This window comes from Hemibagrus wyckioides, linkage group LG15 (assembly GCF_019097595.1).
Source record: "Hemibagrus wyckioides isolate EC202008001 linkage group LG15, SWU_Hwy_1.0, whole genome shotgun sequence".
Lineage (NCBI taxonomy): Eukaryota > Metazoa > Chordata > Actinopteri > Siluriformes > Bagridae > Hemibagrus > Hemibagrus wyckioides.
Genome location: NC_080724.1, coordinates 2,025,795 through 2,049,880, shown reverse-complemented (window position 1 = coordinate 2,049,880; position 24,086 = coordinate 2,025,795). Strand labels below are relative to the sequence as shown.

Genomic DNA, 24,086 nt, shown 5'->3' with positions numbered 1-24,086 from the left:
ACTCTAATTCATCCCAAAGGTGTTCTATGGGGTTGAGGTCAGGACTCTGTGCAGGCCAGTCAAGTTCCTCCACACCAAACTCACTCATCCATGTCTTTATGGACCTTGCTTTGGTCACTGGTGTGCAGTCATGTTGGAACAGGAAGGGGTCATCCCCAAACTGAACAATGTCTGACAAATGAAATTGTCCAAAATGTCTTGGTATGAAGCTGAAGCATTAAGAGTTCCTTCCACTGGAGCTAAGGGTCTGAGCCCAACCCCTGAAAAACAACACCTGAATTAAATGATTTGGAGGGGTGTCCCAAAACTTTTGGCAATATAGTATAAGATCAGACTGGTTTCAGAGTAGAACCGGGTGCAGCTGAGAGAATAGTGCCCTTGTTGTTCTTGCTCCTGAAGGAAATAGCACACTGCGAGCTCATGCTCAGCACTGTACCTTCCGGTGCATGGCACTGACCAGTCGCTGATGTCATGCCCACGGTTAAGGATCATGTAGGGCCTGGGACCATTATCAGGGTTAGATCATACCTCCATTTCACGTCAGTAGTGAGCCAAAGTCTGTTTTTTTTGTTCTGTCATGACACAGGCATTTCATTGTTATTAATAAAACACACTATACACTATTGAACATATACGTTACTGACTTCACGAAGCACTTATGGAATATTCATGTACAGTAAAGCTCATATCTGAGGGCACAGCAAATTGTTCTGTCTTTTTCTCACAGTATGTGGGATAGGAATGTGTCACCCACAGTCTCTAGCTCTCCTGAGCCTGATTATTCCTCAGAGCCAACAAGAAATTAATCACTTCCTACCCTGTATTATCTCCTCATCAGGTTTTAACCAGGATTTCAGAAATCATTATAACTGGACGGTCAGTATAGACAGAATTCTCCGCTTCATCTAAAGAAGAAGAAAAAAAAACAAAACAAAACGCTGCCTTTTCAGAGGAGTCATGGGATTTTTGTTTTTTTGCTGCATTTTAATTTCCCGACAGAAAACAAACATTTCATTCACGGAGCCGGCTTCTGCTTTCCAAACCAAACAATGAGACCCACACATTGATGTCACGACCAACTCTGCTCCATTTCTTTGTGGTGTGTTACATATTGTCGTCATTGCTGAAGTGTTTCTAAATTAGTCAAGATTTTTATTTGTCTTTGGTCACTTGATGCCATAATCTCAGATCCAGGTCTTAAATGTCAAAGATCATAACTTTTTAAGAGTTAGATCTCTCTTGTTCTTGGAAAATCTTTTAATCTTTTAACAAATTTTAAATAAATGATTTGAGACAACTATATGAACCTGGAAACAAAAACAATACGCAAACAAAAATAAATACATACACTATAAATGCGTATGTAAATCAGCTATCTCATGGTTACTCAGCCAGATGTTCAGAGAGAGAGAGAGAGAGAGAGGGAGAGAGAGAGAGAGAGAGGGATGGTATGTCATTCATGCTAGATGAATAGGGTGGATAACAGTCGAGAGACAGCTGCAAATAGACCACACTGTTATGAGTGGCTTACAGTGAAGGAAACATCTGTCAAGATATATTCATTGTTTTCAGCACATTCTCCTGGTCCTGCCGCTCCACTGGGGATTATATTTGCCCCAATCTATAACTGGATTATTATGATATGAGGATAATAACTGCAGATTCTTATTTACATCAGAGGACACTTGACATCAGAGGTAAACAGACCTTCATCGAACTGTCTTCTGTCTTAACTTTCTTCTTCTGATGATTTGTTTTCTTCTCTTTAGTACAGAGATGAACAGGAAGTTCTGATGGCTTCAGTGTGAGCTGGTAGGCCTGTTATATCCATGTTTGTTTACTTATCTGTTATCACAAATGACCATACTGACACAGAACACCCAGACTTCTATCTATCTATCTATCTATCTATCTATCTATCTATCTATCTATCTATCTATCTATCTATCTATCTATCTATCTATCTATCTATCTATCTATCTATCTATTTTTACCTCAGTACTCATTTTCTGTCACAATTCAGAAAAATTAATTATTTTTATAATTATAATTATATCATGGACCTGTTGGATTTACAGACACATCATTGGTTATATTAAGACACTGAGATTATATTTGGGTCATTTTGTCCTGTAAACAAAGGTGAAATATGTTTAAAAATGGGTGTTCCAGCATTTACTTGGATATACGCCATTTGTTCATCTGTTTATTGTCACAATAATCACTGAGATGAGGTTATGATTATATTTTGAAATGATTTCACAGTTACTATACAGCTTAATTGCTAAAGAGAAAATCCCAAGGCAGATAACAGAACAAATGAGTATAATGCTTTAATTACTTTGTAGTATTTGTAGTGGACCTCTGACCATCAGAAATCAGAATCTGAAATCAGAAAAAGTTTTATTGCCAGGTACAGCAAAGGGTCAGCAAGGAGCAACTTTTTACAAGTTCAGAAATCTAGTATAACACCTTCGCAGAACTGTGAAGGTTCTGATAACAGGAAGGGGAACTGAATCTGGAAGTGGATGTTCAAAAAGCACATATGTCTGTGTTGGTCAGGTGTCCACAAATTTCTGGCCTTTAACTACAGTTATTTAACACAAAAACACTGAATCATTTGTAATAGATGGAAAAAAAATATTGTATATTCTTGAGTTAAATTGAATTAAATCAAATGAACTGAAAGCATAATTGAGAGGTTATCTCTATACGAGTACAAACTTGTTGATTTAATAGAATAATTTGCTAGAATGTATAGTGGTCTCTTCACTAACAGATAGCTTAAGAAACGAAACTCTGGACAGAATTTGCATCACACAAATCATGTGAGTCGGTCAGTCTGCTCCTACAAAATGCAAATGAAACAGGAACTACAGGACATTATAAATTAGCCTGACAAATTGTGTTCTAAATACTTTATAGAATTGACACATAGAATGAAGAAGTCCTATAGGTATATAAGTAGTAGTGCAACAAGGTTTTAATGTAGTTCAGTGTTGCTTTATTAAGCCATTGTGTTGATTGTGCTATATTGATGATTGAGAACTGACAAACGTGTACCAAACAGGGCAAGGAATTCAGATAGATACTATTTTAACTGAAGGGAAACAAGAAGAACATATCCTGAGTGGAATCAATCCTGAAGGAGATATTAAACAGGCAAATGATAAGTAAATCTTTTGTATGAATAGAAGAAATGTACACATGTCCATACCAACAACCCTAAAACCCATGTAGTTTATGAATAAAAGCAGTGAACTGAGTTCTTCCATGAGGGACGGGGTTGTTCGTGTTTTCTGCTGACTGATTTACCCCGTTGTTGTTGGCCATATTGTTGGCTCCAGCCTCCGAATGATGTAAACTGTACAAATGCACAATTCCCATGACCCTCAACACAGTATGTGGAAATAAGAATCAGGTTTATTCACAGTGTAAACACATGACACGCTAAGTGATTTCAGAACAAGTCTCTTTTGTCTGTTTACGGTTCAGTACTTTTTTGTGCAAGCTTAAGAATGTTTTGTTGTCTCTTTGTCTGAGTAGAGTATTGGTGGCTTAGTGCTGGTGGTGTTTCAGAGATGAGGACTGAAAGCTTGTGGGAAATTCTTCTCCTGTTACAGCTATGGAGACAGGTATCCGCGTTGGAAATCCCATCTGATGGTGAGTCAGTGTCACTGAGGATCTCTTTCTGCATACTTGTATAACTATACTGTCTATGTCCATGTTAGTGATATTATTTGATGATGACTATGATGATGATGATGATTTGTGTGTGTGTGTGTGTGTGTGTAAACCCCAATCGCAGTGAGACAGCCTCCAATGATAATTAAGCAGAGCGTCCAAGATTATATAGTGGAGCCAACAGACCCCATCATAGTGGAGTGTGAGGCCACTGGAAACCCTCCTCCAGTGTAAGAAACCTAACCAGTTCACATGGAAATCGTCAAAAAGCATAGAATTCTGTTCTAAATGTGCACTTTGGAAAAGACAGAATGCTTTATTCTTTATAAATATACAGGACAGTTCATGTTCATGAAGATTTACCCTCTACCTTCCTCCATAGCTTCATTTGGACACGCAATGGAGTTTTCCTGAATGTTGCCCGTGACCCTCAGGTCACCATGAAGAGGCGCTCTGGCACACTGGAGATATTTTTTTGGGGACGTCCAGAAGATTATGAGGGCATATACCAGTGTACGGCTACTAACGAGTTCGGTTCAGCTCTGTCCAGTCACATTCATTTGCGTGTCTCCAGTAAGTTTCAACACAACCTCATATAGAGTTGGCCAAGAATAAAATCTAGGATTAGATTAAATTTTGTTATCTTTTTGTGTATCATCTTCTTCATCGCTGTGACCAGAGGCTCGTACTTGGCTGAAGGAATATTTGGAGCCAGTGTCTGTGTTTGTGGGACTTCCACTGGTCCTGCCCTGTAATCCTCCAGTGGGTCCACCTAAACCTCAGACCTACTGGATGAACAGCTGTGAGTATCGATAGATTTCACGATGAAACAATACTCCTCATATTAATAAATACAAATAAAAACGTACGTATGTCAAAGTTCACTCCACTTTCTTTTCTCATACTGTTATTGCAGCTATGGTACCGATTCGCCAGGATCGTCGAGTATCGATGGCAGAGAACGGAGATTTGTACTTCTCCAGCGTCATAGCTGATGATGCGCTGACCAACTACGTATGCACAGCTCGCTTCCCCAACTCCAACATCATCCAGCAGAAACCTCCATTAATTCTTCAGGTGCACACAGGTACCGAGGAACTCGATGAATTTATTCAGATTTTAGCTTCAGTCTTTAGCTTTGAGGCAAAATATACACTGATCAGGTATAAAATTCTGAGCAGTGACAGGTGAAGTGAATAAGACTGATGATCTCCTCGTCATGGCACCTGTTAGTGGGTGGGATATATTAAGCAGCAAGTGAATATTTTGACATGAAAGTTGATGTTAGAAGCAGGAAAAATGGACAAGTGTAAGGATTTGAGCTTTGAGTTTGACCAAAAGGGCCAAATTGTGATGGCTAGACCACTGGATCAGAGCATCTCCAAAACTGCAGCTCTTGTGGGGTTTTTCCGGTCTGCAGTGGTCAGTAACTATCAAAAGTGTCCTTTAAGTCCTTTAAGTATGAACTTACAGGACTTAAAGGATCTGCTGCTAACATCTTGGTGCCAGATCCCACAGCACACTTTCAGGGATCTAGTGGAGTCCATGCCTTGACAGGTCAGGGCTGTTTTGGCAGCAAAAGAGGGACCAACACAATATTAGGCAGGTGGTCCTAATGTTATGCCTAATTGGTGTATATAATTTGTATTTATATTTCTGCTAATTGTTTCAAGACACTTAATCTCTAATGGTATCCAGAGCAATGTCCACTCCATACTGATACTGACCCATTAAGTTTGGTCAATCTTATTAATCAAAAGTTTGAACTACATGCCGATTTTTTTTCTTTCTATCATTCAGCCCGTATGGCAGCTCAGCTTGCTCCCAAGTTTTTGAAGCCCAGAGGAACAGCCAGCTCTCAGATTGCAATGCTAGGGGAGGAGCTAATCTTGGAGTGTTTCGCGTCTGGAGTGTGAGTTCTTCACACATAGCTGAACTATTCAACAATAATTCTTTGCTATCTAAATGTCACTGAGTCAGATAAATGACGTCTCAGAAATATCCCAGTCTGGAATAATTACTGTGGTTGTTAATGTGGCAGCAAAGTGGAAATTATTATTATTATTATTATTTATTTATTTATTTTTAATATCGATGAATTTTTAAAAATAATTTTAAAATAAAATATTTAGTTTTTTGCCTTGGTATTTTGTCAATATATTAATTTTGTCAAAATATTAATTTAATTAGGTTTATTTACATCATTGTTAGTTTTAGTTGAAATAAAACTACAGGAATTTTAGTAAAATTAGGAATTTTATTAAATTTAGGAATATAGGAATTTTAGTAAATTTATGAATTTAGGAATGTTAGTAAATTTAGGAATTTTAGTAAATCAAATAAAATGTTTAAAAAAATAAAACAGTTTAATTTTCAGATTTTCCAAATTTTCAGATTTTCAGATTTTAATTCACTTTTAATTCACTTAAACGGCCTATCACTAGTTCCTGGCTAGCATTATATCAGCTTAATAACACACCGCAAATAAAAGCAATATTTTGTCTGTGAGGGTGATCAGAACTGGAGTCTAGCTAGGATTAACAACCAGAACTCTGTTCACCTCACTTCAGTGCAATGACTGTCTTAAGGACAAGGATTGATGACTGTTAAATTCACAATGGACCTACAGTATATTTTCTATAATCGTGAGTTATATAACAAAATAAAACACTTGTTATCAGTAGTGCCGTAACGGATAGGTGTGCATGCTTTGTCAAATGATTTTTGAAGGTTATGAATGATCGAAAGCTCTCTGTAGTTATCAATCATGCACATAAGTAACAGTCACCACTTGAGTGATCCTTCCTCTGTTGCCTCAGTCCAGCTCCCACCATCAAATGGACTAAAGACTGGGAAAGCTTGTCCATGGAAGGCAAGAAGCTGGAAAACTTCAATAAAACTCTAAGTATTAAGAAAATCTCAATGGACGATGGAGGCGACTACATCTGCACTGCCACCAACAGGATGGGCAGAGTGGACCACATAATCACAGTGAAAGTTAAATGTAAAGTCGCATCACAGTGGATACCATTAATTATCTAAAGATGAATGAAGAATGAAGCTGTGTTTTCATTTTTTCTTATCTTTTCTCCTCTTGTTTTCTGTAGCAACTCCATTTTGGGTGGAGAAACCTCAGAGTCTTGTTCTCTCTCGAGATGACAGTGGGCAAATCGTCTGTCAGGCTGATGGTATTCCCAGACCCCAGATACGGTGGCTAGTTAATGGAGAACCTATTGAGGGTCAGATACATCACATGCCATTTGAGTAATCATGATTTCTGACCATACTCACTGACAAACCTAATCCAAAAAAACCTTCCCAAAACACATGCTATCTTTTAATAAGTGTTTGTGTTTTTCTTTTAATCTTAGATGCTCCGAAGCGTCCTGGCAGACAAGTATCAGGAGATACTCTGATATTTCGTGCCGTGGTGCCTGATAGCACAGCTGTGTTCCAGTGTAATGCCTCCAATCCATACGGCTACATCCTGGCCAATGCCTTCCTTGCAGTAATTGGTAAAATAAGTAAAATTACAATCAGAATTATAAGAACATTGTGTAAATATATATTATTGTCATAATGACAAGTCTGTGTTTCATATGTAGATATGAAGCCACGAATGCTGGGCATTAGAGGTGACTTGGTTAAAGTAGTCGAAGGGACTCGGACACTTCTACACTGCCCATATTTTGGATCGCCAAAACCTGACCTCCGCTGGTAGGATAGTATTTACACTATATTGCCAAAAGTTTTGGGACGTCTGCCTTTACATGCACATGAATGTAATATGGAGTTGTCCCGCCCTTTACAGCTATAACACCTTCAACTCTTCTGGGAAGGCTTTCCACAAGGTTTAGGAGTGTGTTTATGGGAATTTTTGACCATTCCTCTAGAAGCGCATTTGTGAGGTCAGGCACTGATGTTGGACGAGAAGGTCTGGCTCACAGTCTCCACTCTAATTCATCCCAAAGGTGTTCTATGGGGTTGAGGTCAGGACTCTGTGCAGGCCAGTCAAGTTCCTCCACACCAAACTCACTCATCCATGTCTTTATGGACCTTGCTTTGGTCACTGGTGTGCAGTCATGTTGGAACAGGAAGGGGTCATCCCCAAACTGTTCCCACAAAGAGCATGAAATTGCCCAAAATGTCTTGGTATGAAGCTGAAACATTAAGAGTTCCTTTCACTGGAACTAAGGGGCCGAGCCCAACGCCTTGAAAAACAACAACTGAATTCAATGATATGGACGGGTGTCCCAAAACATTTGGCAATATAGTGTACTTTCAGATATGAAACTTGTGTTTTCACAGATGGAAGTTTATGAGTGTGCACGATTAAGACTGTGTGCATTTTGCTTTAGGTCTAAAGGTGGAATGGGTTTATTAGAGGGAAGTCGGTATAGCATTCTTTCCAATGGAACGCTGGAAATAAAGCGTACCAAACTCCAGGACCAGGGGAAATATCACTGCATTGCTAGCAATGTCATTGGACGAGATGAGATGGAGACAGACCTGGAGGTCAAAGGTGAGTGTCTAGAGTAGAACTTATTGGGCAATTTGTAATTAGCCTAAAAAGTGCATGGTGAACAGCCATAGAAGTGCAATCAATCGTAATCCAGATTTACAGCAGTTTATTGTAATGAACATGAGTTAACTATGACCTATTCACTGTATTCATCACCAGTGCTGCATTGTGGTTGAGCTATTGCACTTTGAATATATATATATTAATGAAGAGACATATTCATTTTTCCCCCAGAACCCACTAAAATCATCCTTGCCCCAAATAATGTTGTTGTGGTGAAAGGAAGCTTAGCACATTTTGACTGTGAGATCCAGTCAGACCCAACCTTGGAGGTAAAGGTCACCTGGCTCAAGGATAACAAATTTCTGATCTTTGGAAGAAGGTAAATGTAGCCAATTGTAAACAATGATATTTGAATAATTCAGTCCTAAAGGTATCTGTGACTTATGTATAAGTGTGTGTGTGTGTGTCTGTGCAGAATGACTAAGGATGCGGACTCTATGAGTATTGCTGGCGTGTATAGAAGAGATGAGGGTACATATACCTGCAGAGTTAAGACCGAAATTGAGGAAATCAGTGCATCAGCCAAACTCACTGTGATGGGTATGTACACACACACGAACACACATATACACACACACACAGAAAGAGAGAGAGAGAGAGATGCACAGTTATTGCATGCAAGAGCGGGTTACTATGGACAACACATCAGTCCACTTCCCTTCTCTGTCTACTAGATCGTCCAGACCCACCTACTGATTTGGAGGTGTCAGATCCATCAGAACGAAGTGTTAGACTCACATGGATACCAGGACTGAGCAACCACAGCCCTATCAAAGGCATGCACACACACACACACACATTCTGCATCATTAATTATAAACTTTTTTATTCATACCAGAGAGCATTTAATTGTTACTACGTTCATGTACAATTTTATTTAAATGCATATACATTAAATTAAACTTTTTTAGAGTATCTGGTGCAGTACACCGAAGATCTGCTCGCTGATTATTGGCTAGTGGCAAGTGGCTGGAAGAACCTGACCAGTTATCCTGGTCACCTGAACTCGGTCATGTTGAAGTTGACACCATTTGTTGAATACCAGTTCCGGGTCGTGGCTATCAATGCGATCGGCTCCAGCAAACCCAGCAAACCATCACCGTATTATGAGACTGGAGGAGCTGGTCAGTTAGATGGCATTAGTATTTATAGCATTACTGTTTTTATTACTGGAGTGAATTAAGACAGTGTATGTGTATTGGTAGTAACTGTCTGTGTTCAACATGTTAGTACCAGATGCCATCCCAAGAAACATCAAAGGAGTTGGGACTGGAGTGTTCAGAAACAACATGGAGATCAGCTGGGAGGTGATGAATGGATGAATGGATGAATGAAAGGATGAGTGGATGTATGCAGGGATGGATTGTTTTAGTGCAAATGCTTAGAGTTTGTGCAGAGATATATATGTATCGCTAATTTTTTGCATGTCATATGCTACCCTGTTTCTTGCTTACACAATGATTGGATCTATATACACTATATGACCAAAGGTTTTGGGACACCCCTCTAAATCATTGATTTCAGATGTTCCAATCTATTCCATGGCCACAGGTGTATCAAATCAAGCACCTAGGCATGCAGACTGCTTCTACAAACATTTGTGAAAGAATGGGTCGCTCTCAGAAGCTCAGTGAATTCAAGCGTGGAACTGTGATAGGTTTCCACCTGTGGAAATAAGTCCATTCGTGAAATTTCCTCACTACTAAATATTGCACGGTCAACTGTTAGTGGTATTATAACAAAGTGGAAGCAATTTGGAACAACAGAAACTCAGCTACAATGTGGTAATTCAGTTAAAATCACAGAGTGGGGTCCAAACGTCATGTGGCCATCAGATGCAATGCAAAGCATCGGATGCAGTGGTTTAAAGAACACTGCCTCTGGACTCGAGTAGTGGAGACGTGTTCTCTGGAGTGACCAATCATTTTTCTCTGTCTGGCAATCCGATGGACGAGTCTGAGTTTGGTGGCTGCCAGGAGAGCGGCACTTGTCTTACTGCACTGTGCCAAGTGTAAGGTTTGGTGGAGGGGGGATTATGGTGTGGGCTCGGCCACTTAGTTCCAGTGAAAGGAACTCTTAATGATTCAGCTTCATACCAAGACATTTTGGACAATTCCATGCTTTGTGGAAACAGTTTGGGGATGACCCCTTCCTGTTCCAACATGACTGGTGCACAAAGCAAGGTCCATAAAGACATGGATGAGTGAGTTTGGTGTGGAGGAACTTGACTGGCCTGCACATCAACCCCATAGAACACTTTTGGGATGAATTAGAGCAGAGACTATGAGCAAGGCCTTCTCGTCCAACATCGGTGCCTGACCTCACTCCATATTACATTCATGTGCATGTAAAGGCAGACGTCCAAAAACTTTTGGCAATATAGTGTATGAAATAGTACCTGATATATATTTGTACAGCATCTTGTTGTAATGGTTAGTTGAATCACAACATTCCATTTTCAGTTCATGTTACTTCACTATAAGTGACCTTATGTGAATTTCATAATTTCCGCTCTGGCCCTGGTGTGTTGTGTGTGAAGCCGTTGGAGTATAGAGAGTGGAACGGGCCCAAGCTTGGCTACATGGTGTGGTGGAGAAGACGAGATTCCAGAGAGGAGTGGAAAAATTACACCACATACTGGTGGTGCAGTCACATCATCTACGATACGGACACCTTCACGCCTTATGAGATTAAACTGCAAGCCGTCAATTACTTTGGCCTCGGACCAGAATCTCCTGTGATCATTGGTTACTCCGGAGAGGATCGTGAGTGATGCATAACACCCACACCTACATGCTTACATACACACATGTATAGATTCATGCACTTTATTTTGGTACAGGACATTATCAGTAGATTACACAGTGAATGAAGTTCCTCGACTCAAACATGGCATGATTTAACAGGTCCTACAGCTGCTCCAACTGACCTGCATGTCTCAGATGTCGAGAGCACGAAGCTGACAGTCCACTGGGAGCCTGTTCCCCAGGACAGCATCATGGGGGAGATTAAAGAGTACACGGTAAGACGTGGAATCAGTTATTAGTCTGTTAACAATACCTTGCCAAATTATTCACTCCCTTAAAAAGATTTGTCTGGATTAAAAATGACACTTACATGTATCATAAAAGTCCATCAGTAAACCAGTAAATGTTCAAAGTCAAATTGAATTATTTGTCAGCATACTCAAAGAAATTAAGAACATTAAGAAATGCTGCTTGCATAACTGTTTAATCCCTTCAGATTAGCACTTGGTAGAACCAGTAGGAATGTCTTGGGGTAAATTCCTACCAGTTTTGGAAGCTACTGGGGAGAGATTTTCAACCTTCTTCCATCAGATTTGTTTTAGATTCAGGCTGAGGTTTGTTGACTGCATATTTCAAACAGGGCAATTTTTCTCAGCGGGATTCAGGTCTGGATTTGGATTTGGACTTGAATTTTAACTTTTTGTTTTTAACCACTTCTGCATTGCTTTGGACTTACACCGATCAGGCATAACATTATGACCAGTGGCAGGTGAAGTGAATAAGACTGATGATCTCCTCATCATGCCACCTGTTAGTGGGTGGGATATATTAGGCAGCAAGTCAACATTTTGTCCTCAGTGTTGATGTTAGAAGCAGGAAAAATGAGCGAGCGTAAAGATTTGAGCGAGTTTGACCAAAAGGGCCAAATTGTGATGGCTAGACCACTGGATCAGAGCATCTCCAAAACTGCAGCTTTTGTGGGGTGTTCCTGGTCTGCAGTGGTCAGTATCTATCAAAAGTATCCTTTAAGTCCTGTAAGTTGAGAGGTGGGGCCCATGCAGGCCAGGTGAAGGTTATTCACTTCACCTCTCACTTCTCAGAATGTTATGGCTGATCGGTGTATGTTTTGATGAGAAACCTACTACTACTTCTCATAAATTCAACTGACCACACTGTTTAAATCAGTGACACAGAACTAACATGTAAATTTTAGTTTTGTCAAACTGAGTGGTGATTTGTTTGTAATGAAAACCGCATAGCACATACAGGATTAATGAGATTTAAACCGGCGTACATGAGCATAACTACTATGGCAGTACTTTGTTATGTTGTTGGTGTTCACTCAGGTGTATTACTGGCGAGAAAGCAGCCGTCTGCCCCATCATAGTGTGACCACAAGGATCAAATCCAAGAGCTTTAAAGCAAATGGACCTCGGCTTTCTGGCACCCTCACTGGCCTAATCCCCTACAGTAACTACAAGATGTACATAGCAGTGGCCAATAACCGCTTTGAGGGTCCACCAAGCAACAGGATTGAGTTCCAGACCCTTGAGGGAGGTACTGACAAACAATATATTAAGTATTATGATACTTAATTTCCTTTTCCTGTTTTTTTTTTTAAATATTGACATGAATAATAATTTTATTTGAATTAAAATTCTGTAATTTCTGTTAATAAATATATACTGATGCCGTAGCATGGTGCATAGATGACTGTATGATTTGGCAATTGGGTGAATATAAAATTTTGCTAAACTTGACCTCTTAAAGACAAAAGCTAACTGAAAACTGTCACCTATCAGTCCAGAAAATACTTCTCAATACATGAGCCTAGCACACTGGCTGGTGCATTTCCTAAAACTATATATAAAGGGACTGCTAGACAGTGGCAGCCATTGCAGCACACCACAACACTGTGGATGCCATCTTTCTGGAGTCTCATAGGTTTATTGCTTCCTTTCTGAAAAAGTTAAAGCTTCTAAATCTGGTACTTTTGCCTGGGAGCATAACATTGGCCCTCTTGAGCTGTAGGATGCTGAACTGAAATGCCTTCTTGTTAGCAATTACTGTGGCAAAAATAATAGAGAACTGCATGCTCTGGCAATAAGCCCAGCCTGCATGTCCTGGTGGCCAGATTACTCTAATCTTGTGGGTGAATCTGGGATTCCTGCTGACAAATTATTTCACCCAACTGACTGACCTTTCACTGAAAATAACCTGCAGAGTATTCCTTCTGTGCACAGCATGTGCCATAATTTATTATTTAGAACGAACAGAGACAATCCACTCTGCAGACAAAATGTTTAGCTGCTGTGAAGGAAAGACTCAGGGGGCTGCCTTGTCTAAGCAGAGTGTTGGAGCATACACTGATCCCTGAAGGTGTGCTGTAGTATCTGACACCAAGATGCTAGCAGCAGATCCTTTAAGTCCTGTAGGTTGTGAGGTGGGGTCTCCATTATAGGACTTAAAGGATACTTTTGATAGATACTGACCACTGCAGAGACATGCCTCTCCAGTAGGTGTGTTTGGTTCAACCTAAATGTCTTTGTTTACCTTCTCCAGGTTCAATATTAACTATTGTCCTTCTTAGTGATTCAGGGGTCTTAACCTGAATCTTGATCCTTATGATAGGAAAAGTGGAAAGGTTCCAGGGGAAATGGCTGCATGATAATGATTTGTATTGCAAGCAATATGCCAATTATTTACAGAAAGTTCTGACAAGCTGACACTCTTATCTGTTCTCTTTTATCTGCAGTACCATCAATACCCAGATCCTTCAGGATCATGCACAGGCATTACGACACCATCTACCTGGACTGGGAGGAACCCGCAGAACCCAATGGCATCCTGACAGGGTACCTCCTCAAATACCAGACATGTGAGGATATGTCTTTACGCTGAACACTAAAAAGAAATAGCTAATAAGATGTGATCGATTTAGCCTACCTAGTCAGGATGACCTGTGATTTCTCTTCTTGTCCAGTGAACGTGTCAGCAGGAGAGCGGATGGTGGTGGAGGAAATCCCTCCCAACACCACCCACTTCTCGCTGCGCCGCTTTGACCGCTACACTCGCTACAAGTTCAGTCTGGCTGCTCAGACAGAGGTGGGATTGGGAGAGTCATTCACAGAGGAGTCACCTCATTTCACAACAGAGGGTAAAAACACATGCAGTGCCATCTAAAAGAGGGCACAGAAAAATATCTAGATTGACCATTTGCAATGACAAAATGACAACAGTTGGGAAGAGGTGTGTCTAATAAAAAGGCAGGTGACTATGAACATGTGTAACATTCAGGCATAAGATTCTGAGCAGTGAGAGGTGAAGTGAATAACACTGATTATCTCCTCTGACACCATAGTGCCCTGTGTGATTATTTCCATTCAATGTCTGCACATGAACCAAAGGTCTTACTAGTTGAGTTTGTATCTGGTGATTTCACTCGCAATACCATAGCTCGAGGTATATATAGACGTACATTTGCAACTGGGAAGAGATATGTGTTTATAATTAGAAGACTGGTGAGAGTCTGGTAAATGTTCACATGCCGTCATCTGAACTGCTGAGTGACTGAGAATTCTCAGAATTCACAAGGGCATTGGGCATCAATGCAGACATGAGGACATTGTTCCAAACTGGACATTACAAGAATTGTACCTTGAAAAATGCTGTAAATGCTCACATAGTGTCTCTTTGTATGTGTTTGAACAGAATATACCCGGGAGCAAGTGGACATAGTAACACAGGGTTGGTTCATCGGGCTGATGTGTGCCATTGCACTCCTGGTTCTCATCATGCTCACAGTCTTCTTCATTAAAAAAACACGTGGAGGGAAATACCCAGGTATAACACAAAAGCATTAAGCAAACCTTTAGGGTAAATAAGTGTGCCATTACAGAAAAGCTAAAATAAAAATAAAAAATAAAAAAATGTAATCCTTGCGTTTCTTCTTCAAGTGAGAGACAAACAGAATTTTGCACTTGACTCTGTGGATGAGAAGGAAGAGGGGTCTTTCGAATACAGGTAAATAAATCTTTACGATTACGGTAATTTTATTCTGTAGAAAATCCATTAAAGGTGAAGAATTTGTCATCTTTGCAATGAAAATAATACAAATAAATGAAAACAATGCATTCTTGTACCTATTCCAAGCCATGATTTAACCATGTCGCATCACATTATGTAAAGAATATGCGCCATAATAACTCTCTCTCTTTCCTGTAAATTCATCCTTTCATCCCTCAACTGCGTCTCATCCCTGGTCATTCTTTCTTATTTTTCTCATCGGACCCCTGAAGGTCTCTCGAAAGGTATGATGTATGTCATAGATGATAACCTGTTTTTGTTTTTAATCAGGGTCTTTGCTTAACATGTTATTATACTAACCAGCAACAAAATACTGAATATATTGAAATAAACATTATCATGTTAAAAAAACTCATTTTGTTGGTGCTAGTGAAGACCTGCTGCTAAGTTTTTCACACTCCATGTTGTTTAATGCAGGATCACGCGTGCCCCCACGCTACCCTACTCCAGGCGGTATGTACTAAGCCAAAATTTTGACATAAATGATTAAATCCGTGTCGTCCATATCACATGTCGTCTATATCTGTTGTGTGTTTCTCCAGAGAGGAAGAAAGCCGTCAGGGTCGGATTCAGAGGGACATGCAAAGGATGACAAACAGTGACGACAGCCTGATGGAATACACTGAAGGTGACGAGATCGAGTTCAACGAAGATGGGTCTTTTATTGGTGAATATACCGGCACTAGTAAGAGAGAAAGAGACTCTTTTGCATAAAGCAACTCCCAAAGTGTGTAAATCATGGTCGCTGAGAAACCCTGATACACTGCTGACCGTGACCAAAATGGCCAGAGCTCATGTGCCACTGGACACATCATGCAGCAACTCAGCCTGGATTACAGTACGGACGTGAGCAGTGGGGTTTTAACAGCGATGGGTCAACAACGACGTGTGTATTTATTGAAGAGATTTTTCTTTAGAATTATATGGGAAATTTCTTCATGTTATATGGGAAAAGCTATATTGATCATTTAAAGACAGCTAATGCACCAAGTTCAGGTGCTTCTTGAAGGTGTATAAGGCTCATTACAGTCAGGCTTTTGTTCGATGTTAACAAAACTTTCTTGTGTCTAAATTTGCTAAACTTCTAGATATCTGTGACGTTATACATCCTTTTTTTTTAATGTTCTGGTTTTCACCCAAAAATGTATTGTTTCTGCAAGTGCAGTTTCATTTTATTGTGCCAATTGATTTTTTTGTTTTTTGCAATCGAAAATTATTTATCGAAACAAATCATTAATGTCAGAGACAGCACAAACAACACTTTTATAGCACACACATATCTCTTTTAGGATCAGTTGCCTTCTTTGTAGAACTGAATTTTGTAACCCTTAAATCTTGTTTCCTCTATTTGGAGCCTTTGAACAGAGTGTTTACTTCCTGTTCCTGTGTCCTGTATTAATGGTGTTTCTATGTAGAACCCATTTAGGTAGCTAAGGGCACGCAAGTATCTTTAGGAGTTTTGTCATTTTGGTAATTTTCTGTTTTGTTGATGTAAGTAGAGTGTTTTTGTACATCAATCAGGTTTGTGAATGAAAAGCCAGAAGCCAATGACAACATGGCTGCATACACCAATCAGGCATAACATTATGACCACCTGCCTAATATTGTGTAGTGTTGGTCCCCCTTTTGCTGCCAAAACAGTCCTGACCCATTGAGGCATGGACTCCACTAGATCCCTGAAGGTGTGCTATGGGATCTGGCACCAAGATGTTAGCAGCAGATCCTTTAAGTCCTGTAAGTTGTGAGGTGGGGTCTCCATGGATCAGACTTGTTTGTCCGGAACATCCCACAGATGCTGGATTGGATTGAGATCTGGGGAATTTGGAGGCGGAGTCAACACCTCAGACTGGTTGTTGTGGTCATCAAACCATTCCTGAACCATTTTTGCTTTGTGGCACGGCGCATTATCCTGCTGAAAGAGGCCACAGCCATCAGGGAATACCGTTTCCATGAAAGAGTGTAGATGGTCTGTAACAATGCTTAGGTAGGTGGTACGTGTCAAAGGAACATCCACATTGATGGCAGGACCCAAGGTTTCCCAGCAGAACATTGCCCAAAGCAGGACACTGCCTCCGCCGACTCGCCTTCTTCCCATAGTGCATCCTGGTGATCTCCAGGTAAGAGATGCACACGCACCCAGCCATCCACGTGATGTAAAAGTAAACGTGATTCATCAGACCAGGCCACCTTCTTCCATTACTCCATGGTGAGCATGGACACCCTGACTGTTTTATTTTTTCCTGCTTCTAACATCAACTTTGAGGGCAAAATGTTGACTTGCTGCCTAATATATCCCACCCACTAACAGGTGCCATGATGAGGAGATCATCAATCATATTCACGTCACCGGTCACTGCTCAGAATGTTATACCTGATCGGTGTACATATGTCTGTTTGTATTGTTGATAAAATAAAAGCAGTGGGACCTCTAGATCATGATCTGAATATTGATATTAATAAGATAGCTGATCAGAATATGACAATGTTTTTTTTATTTTTATGTATATTTTATGTATATATACTTGCCGTCATGTTAACGTGAGCGACATCTGCAAAGTCAAGGTACATGTCTAGATTGGAAAAGATAACTGAAGCACTAGTGATATTATTATTACTAATCACTGTCTGTATCTGTAGTACAGAGTATTTTTCTGTTTTTTTGGACCTATAATTTGTTCTGTTCCACCTCTAATTACTATAAATATTTTCTCAGTGCTCATAAAAGCCATTCAATTACCTTAAATAAAAGTAAACAATATGTGTTTAGTTGTGTTCTGTAAATTTACGTTCATTAAACATTCCAGAGAACATGTTTTTAAGTCATTAACATAATGCTGGATGAATGTTGCATTATACTAATTACTGTATAAGTGAATTCGAATGGTACAATGTTCTCTTCTACATGAGACAAATGAAAAACATCTACTACAAACAATAATAATAATGCAGAAGCCCCTGCAAGAGCCCTTGCTTGCTAATGGTGAGTGGTACCCTGTCTTTGTCTCACCATGCATTCACCCTACCAGTCATGCTACAGCACTGTGGCACAGTTACTCCACTCTAGGGCAGTGGAGAATTTCATCAACATGGTCACTGTCAGCTGCCTAAGCACCCTCATGCACCCTCTGCCCCATCCCCTCAAGTGCAAGCCATTGACCTGATCAGAGGGGGGTCATCACAGGCAACACACCACCTCTTTAGTTAAGGGTCGGGGCACTCCACCATGGTGTATGTTACCACCTCATATTCAAATATATTAAACACCCCATACTGCTGAGACGTCCTTGGATGGAGACACATATGCCCCCCGGGTCTTTATTGACATTCTGACTGTTTTCATCTGCCTGATCTTACCATAGCCTCCATGATTGTTCAGAGCCCCAACACCAACACCCAGTGCATGCATAAATCTAAAGGAGGTGTACAGTAAAATCAACCCCCTACAACACACACATAGTCATGTTTACCTTCTCTTTGTGGCTGTGAACAATGCTATAGAGGAGTAAACAAAGAAGGCCCTCCAGCAGGGGTCTATCCATGTCACCTGCATGGCGACCAAAGAGTGAAACCTGCATGGTGGTGAAGAATGGGGCAGATCTTTGACCTTGCATAGACTACATGGGGGCTCAACCAGTGCAATGTAAATTACAGGTACCCCCTGCCACTTGTCCCAACCGCCCTCGAACAGCTATGTTCCACCAAGTTCTTCACAAATCTTGACCTCCACTGAGCACACAACTTCTTCTGCATCAGAGGATTGTTAAAGTTTTTAGAGTATTGTGCGATGGCATCTCAGATAGCAAAATAGGTCTGGCCCAGATCTGTCCCACACAATGCACTTACACTCGGCCCACATACCACAAAGAATGACAGCCCTTTGATGGCCCATATCTGGTCTGCCAGAGGTGGGCCAAACATAGGCCAGCACAAGGCCGGCACTGGGCCACACCACATAAACCAAACCATAACCGGGCCACATCTGGCATGCCATCATATAAACAGTGCCATTACTGCCAGACCTGGTCCACATCTGGTTGACATACCACTTGCCATGCCGGCTTAATGCCAGATCTGGCCCAGACCCGTCTGCTATGTGGGATATGGGTTCTCTAGACCCCATCTCAGTGTTCCAGTGCTGCAACAACAATGTGCTGCATGGCATACTGGGTAAATTTGTATTGGCTTACACTGACAACATTCTCGTGTGCTACCCCTTTTTTGAAACCCATGTTTCTCATGTTCAGCAAGTCCACTGGAGCATCCTAGAACATCAGCTCTACATGAAGGAGGAGAAATGTAAGTTTCATCAGAATAACATCTCATTTCTGGGATACACCATAGGCCCAGAGGGAGTGGCTATGGACCAGTAGTGGATTGGAACACTCCCCAGATTGTGAATGAGCTGCAAAGCTTTCTAGGGTTTGCAAATTTCTCACAAGGAGGAACACTCCAAGGAGGAGGACACAAGTACCAGGCCTGGAGCACAGTGAAAAGGCCAAGCACAATCTCCAAGCACAACATTGCATTCTCCACAGCCCCTGTCCTCACCGGGCTATTTGTTGTAGAGGTTCTGTCACAGACCTCAATACCCAGCAGACACTGCAGCTTACAAACATGGCCACCACAGATTACATTCAACACAATACACACACCCTGCCTCACTCAGAGTCACCCAGCTTGAGACGATAATGAGCTCCACCTCATACCAGAATATTCTTAAGACAAATATGAAGTCATCTGTCCAACAGCTTGAGTTGAGGCACACAACAGGACAGTGAGTCCAAGCTCGACAACAAATCGACATCTGAATGGTTAAAGAAGAAAAAATCTGGACCAGGTCCAGATCTGAACCCTACTGAGATACTGTGGTGGGATCTAAAGAGAGCTATGCACAAAGGAATGCCCTCAAACAACAATAAACTGTTGCAAACAGACACTAAAGGAATAGAGAAAGAGATTCATATGTTTTATCTGCATCAAAGCAGTAAGGTCAGAAAGGTTTCCTGTGTCCTCTTAACCTACAAACAGCAGTGCAATTGGGTGGGTTGGCTGCAAAGGGAAATTATCTCAAAATACACTACTGACAAAAAGTTAAGGATATTTGGCTTTTTGGTGAAATTTATGGAAAATGTAAAAAGTTCACGCTACAGTGATATTATATCATGAAAGTAGGGCATTTAAGTAGAAGCATGCAATGGTGATTTCCTCATCTCAAACAATTTATTGAAACAAAAGCCAACAACAGTGGTGGGTATACCACAACAAAAAATGTGCCCTTGACCATCAATTACAGCTTGACAGTGATGTCTCATGCTGTTCATGAGTCGACTTATTGTCTGCTGAGGCATGGCATTCCACAGAGGTGGACAAAGTACACAACTTCCTTACTTGAGTGAAAGTATAGATACTACTGGTCAAACATTACTCTATTACAAGTAAAAGTTGTAAAGACAGATTTTTACTTAAGTAAAAGTACAGAAGTTCTTGTTTTTTAAAAGTACTTAGGTATCAAAAGTAAAAAGTAAATGTCAGCGCATTGTTTTATTATTGTTGCATTGCTGTATGCAATACTTACAGTACCTTTTGTAGCAACCTAGTGAATATACTGACCAGTTTATAGTATCTGTGGAATTAAGAGCTATTACAATGCTACAAAATTAAGAAATTAAACAACTGAATTGACAAAAAAGACAGGTATAATCATTTTCATTTTTTATTTAACACTCCTACCACCCCAACAAAGAAGTACACATCTATGTGTATCCATTCATGCACATTTGAATCAAGTGTCTGTAAATGCAGACTGGTCAGAAAAAAATCCAACCTGTTTTAAAACCCAGCTACACAAGTTTAGCTGTATAACTATATCTGTATAACTGTATCTGTATAACTGTAGCTGTATAACTGTAGCTGTATAACTATATCTGTATAACTGTAGCTGTATAACTGTAGCTGTATAACTATATCTGTATAACTGTATCTGTATAACTGTATCTGTATAACTGTATCTGTATAACTATATCTGTATAACTGTATCTGTATAACTATATCTGTATAACTGTAGCTGTATAACTGTATCTGTATAACTGTATCTGTATAACTATATCTGTATAACTGTAGCTGTATAACTGTATCTGTATAACTGTATCTGTATAACTGTATCTGTATAACTGTAGCTGTATAACTATATCTGTATAACTGTAGCTGTATAACTGTATCTGTATAACTATATCTGTATAACTGTAGCTGTATAACTATATCTGTATAACTGTATCTGTATAACTATATCTGTATAACTGTAGCTGTATAACTATATCTGTATAACTGTAGCTGTATAACTATATCTGTATAACTGTATCTGTATAACTATATCTGTATAACTGTAGCTGTATAACTGTAGCTGTATAACTGTAGCTGTATAACTGTATCTGTATAACTGTAGCTGTATAACTGTATCTGTATAACTATATCTGTATAACTGTATCTGTATAACTATATCTGTATAACTGTATCTGTATAACTATATCTGTATAACTGTAGCTGTATAACTATATCTGTATAACTGTAGCTGTATAACTGTATCTGTATAACTATATCTGTATAACTGTAGCTGTATAACTGTATCTGTATAACTGTATCTGTATAACTGTATCTGTATAACTGTATCTGTATAACTGTATCTGTATAACTATATCTGTATAACTGTAGCTGTATAACTATATCTGTATAACTGTAGCTGTATAACTGTATCTGTATAACTATATCTGTATAACTGTATCTGTATAACTATATCTGTATAACTGTAGCTGTATAACTATATCTGTATAACTGTATCTGTATAACTATATCTGTATAACTGTAGCTGTATAACTATATCTGTATAACTGTAGCTGTATAACTGTAGCTGTATAACTGTATCTGTATAACTATATCTGTATAACTGTATCTGTATAACTATATCTGTATAACTGTATCTGTATAACTATATCTGTATAACTGTAGCTGTATAACTGTATCTGTATAACTGTAGCTGTATAACTGTATCTGTATAACTGTATCTGTATAACTGTAGCTGTATAACTGTATCTGTATAACTGTAGCTGTATAACTGTATCTGTATAACTGTAGCTGTATAACTATATCTGTATAACTGTAGCTGTATAACTGTATCTGTATAACTGTATCTGTATAACTGTATCTGTATAACTATATCTGTATAACTGTATCTGTATAACTATATCTGTATAACTGTAGCTGTATAACTATATCTGTATAACTATATCTGTATAACTGTATCTGTATAACTATATCTGTATAACTGTAGCTGTATAACTATATCTGTATAACTGTAGCTGTATAACTATATCTGTATAACTGTATCTGTATAACTATATCTGTATAACTGTAGCTGTATAACTGTATCTGTATAACTATATCTGTATAACTGTATCTGTATAACTGTATCTGTATAACTATATCTGTATAACTGTATCTGTATAACTATATCTGTATAACTGTAGCTGTATAACTGTATCTGTATAACTGTAGCTGTATAACTATATCTGTATAACTGTAGCTGTATAACTGTAGCTGTATAACTGTAGCTGTATAACTATATCTGTATAACTGTAGCTGTATAACTGTATCTGTGTAACTATATCTGTATAACTGTAGCTGTATAACTGTATCTGTATAACTGTAGCTGTATAACTGTATCTGTATAACTGTAGCTGTATAACTGTAGCTGTATAACTATATCTGTATAACTGTATCTGTATAACTGTAGCTGTATAACTGTAGCTGTATAACTATATCTGTATAACTGTAGCTGTATAACTATAACTGTATAACTGTATCTGTATAACTGTAGTTGTATAACTATATCTGTATAACTGTAGCTGTATAACTGTATCTGTATAACTATATCTGTATAACTATATCTGTATAACTGTATCTGTATAACTGTAGCTGTATAACTATATCTGTATAACTGTAGCTGTATAACTATAACTGTATAACTGTATCTGTATAACTGTAGTTGTATAACTATATCTGTATAACTATATCTGTATAACTGTATCTGGATAACTGTAGCTGTATAACTGTATCTGTATAACTGTAGCTGTATAACTATCTGTATAACTGTAGCTGTATAACTATATCTATATAACTGTAGCTGTATAACTGTATCTGTATAACTGTAGCTCTATAACTATATCTATATAACTGTATCTGTATAACTGTAGCTGTATAACTGTAGCTCTATAACTATATCTGTATAACTGTATCTGTATAACTGTAGCTGTATAACTGTATCTGTATAACTGTAGCTGTATAACTGTAGCTGTATAACTATATCTGTATAACTGTATCTGTATAACTGTAGCTGTATAACTGTAGCTGTATAACTGTATCTGTATAACTGTATCGGTATAACTGTAGCTGTATAACTATATCTGTATAACTGTATCTGTATAACTGTATCTGTATAACTGTAGCTGTATAACTGTATCTGTATAACTGTAGCTGTATAACTGTATCTGTATAACTGTCCAACAGCAACACTGCTTTAACAAAGAGCAAAACAGAAAGACTTATTTGCCATCAAAACAAAAATTTCAAACTATTAGTTGTGACACTGATACTGATCATTAGTAGAGATAAATCGTACTATGGTCAAATAAGTAAAACTTAAAAACAGTCCTTGTTCATCTTAAGTAGAAGCTGGTTCTCAAAGTTGTGTGAATTAATTGCTCCCCTTCTTGGACTGAAGATCAATCCAGCTGCACTAAAAAGCCTCTAACAGGCCACTGAGGCAGGGAGGGCTGTGTTCAGCTTAAGTGACAGGTGGGATAAGATGTCAGCATAGTCATACCTTCAGCTGTACATGTTAGGTATGCATCCAGTTATTTGGAGGTCTCCTGTGTGCACACATGTTTGATATCAGAGAAGAAATCCTCTTCATCAGAAGTGTTTAAGGAGTA

General features: G+C 39.1%; 1 protein-coding gene across 1 annotated transcript; it reads left to right on the top strand.

Annotated features, from left to right (window-relative positions):
* Positions 1-1,330: 1,330 nt before the first annotated feature.
* On the top strand, positions 1,331-17,871 carry nfascb (neurofascin homolog (chicken) b). The gene is made up of 28 exons (XM_058409032.1): positions 1,331-1,697; positions 1,770-1,812; positions 3,547-3,663; positions 3,809-3,914; positions 4,067-4,257; positions 4,364-4,486; positions 4,601-4,771; positions 5,485-5,596; positions 6,504-6,688; positions 6,792-6,923; positions 7,056-7,199; positions 7,290-7,401; positions 8,043-8,206; positions 8,441-8,588; positions 8,685-8,809; positions 8,944-9,045; positions 9,181-9,393; positions 9,500-9,576; positions 10,809-11,034; positions 11,176-11,291; positions 12,363-12,573; positions 13,772-13,894; positions 14,000-14,173; positions 14,728-14,859; positions 14,973-15,039; positions 15,315-15,326; positions 15,520-15,555; positions 15,645-17,871. The coding sequence occupies exons 3-28, from the start codon at positions 3,582-3,584 to the stop codon at positions 15,814-15,816; spliced, it is 3,456 nt and encodes a 1,151-aa protein (XP_058265015.1). The 5' UTR covers positions 1,331-1,697; positions 1,770-1,812; positions 3,547-3,581; the 3' UTR covers positions 15,817-17,871.
* Positions 17,872-24,086: the final 6,215 nt, after the last annotated feature.

Excerpts from the sequence above, each read along its gene's own strand:
- nfascb (XM_058409032.1), top strand. The coding sequence starts at position 3,582 with ATGAGGACTGAAAGCTTGTGGGAAATTCTTCTCCTGTTACAGCTATGG. Across the intron at positions 7,200-7,289 it reads TGCCTTCCTTGCAGTAATTG|ATATGAAGCCACGAATGCTG; the intron begins GTAAAATAAGTA and ends TTTCATATGTAG. Across the intron at positions 11,035-11,175 it reads TGGTTACTCCGGAGAGGATC|GTCCTACAGCTGCTCCAACT; the intron begins GTGAGTGATGCA and ends ATGATTTAACAG.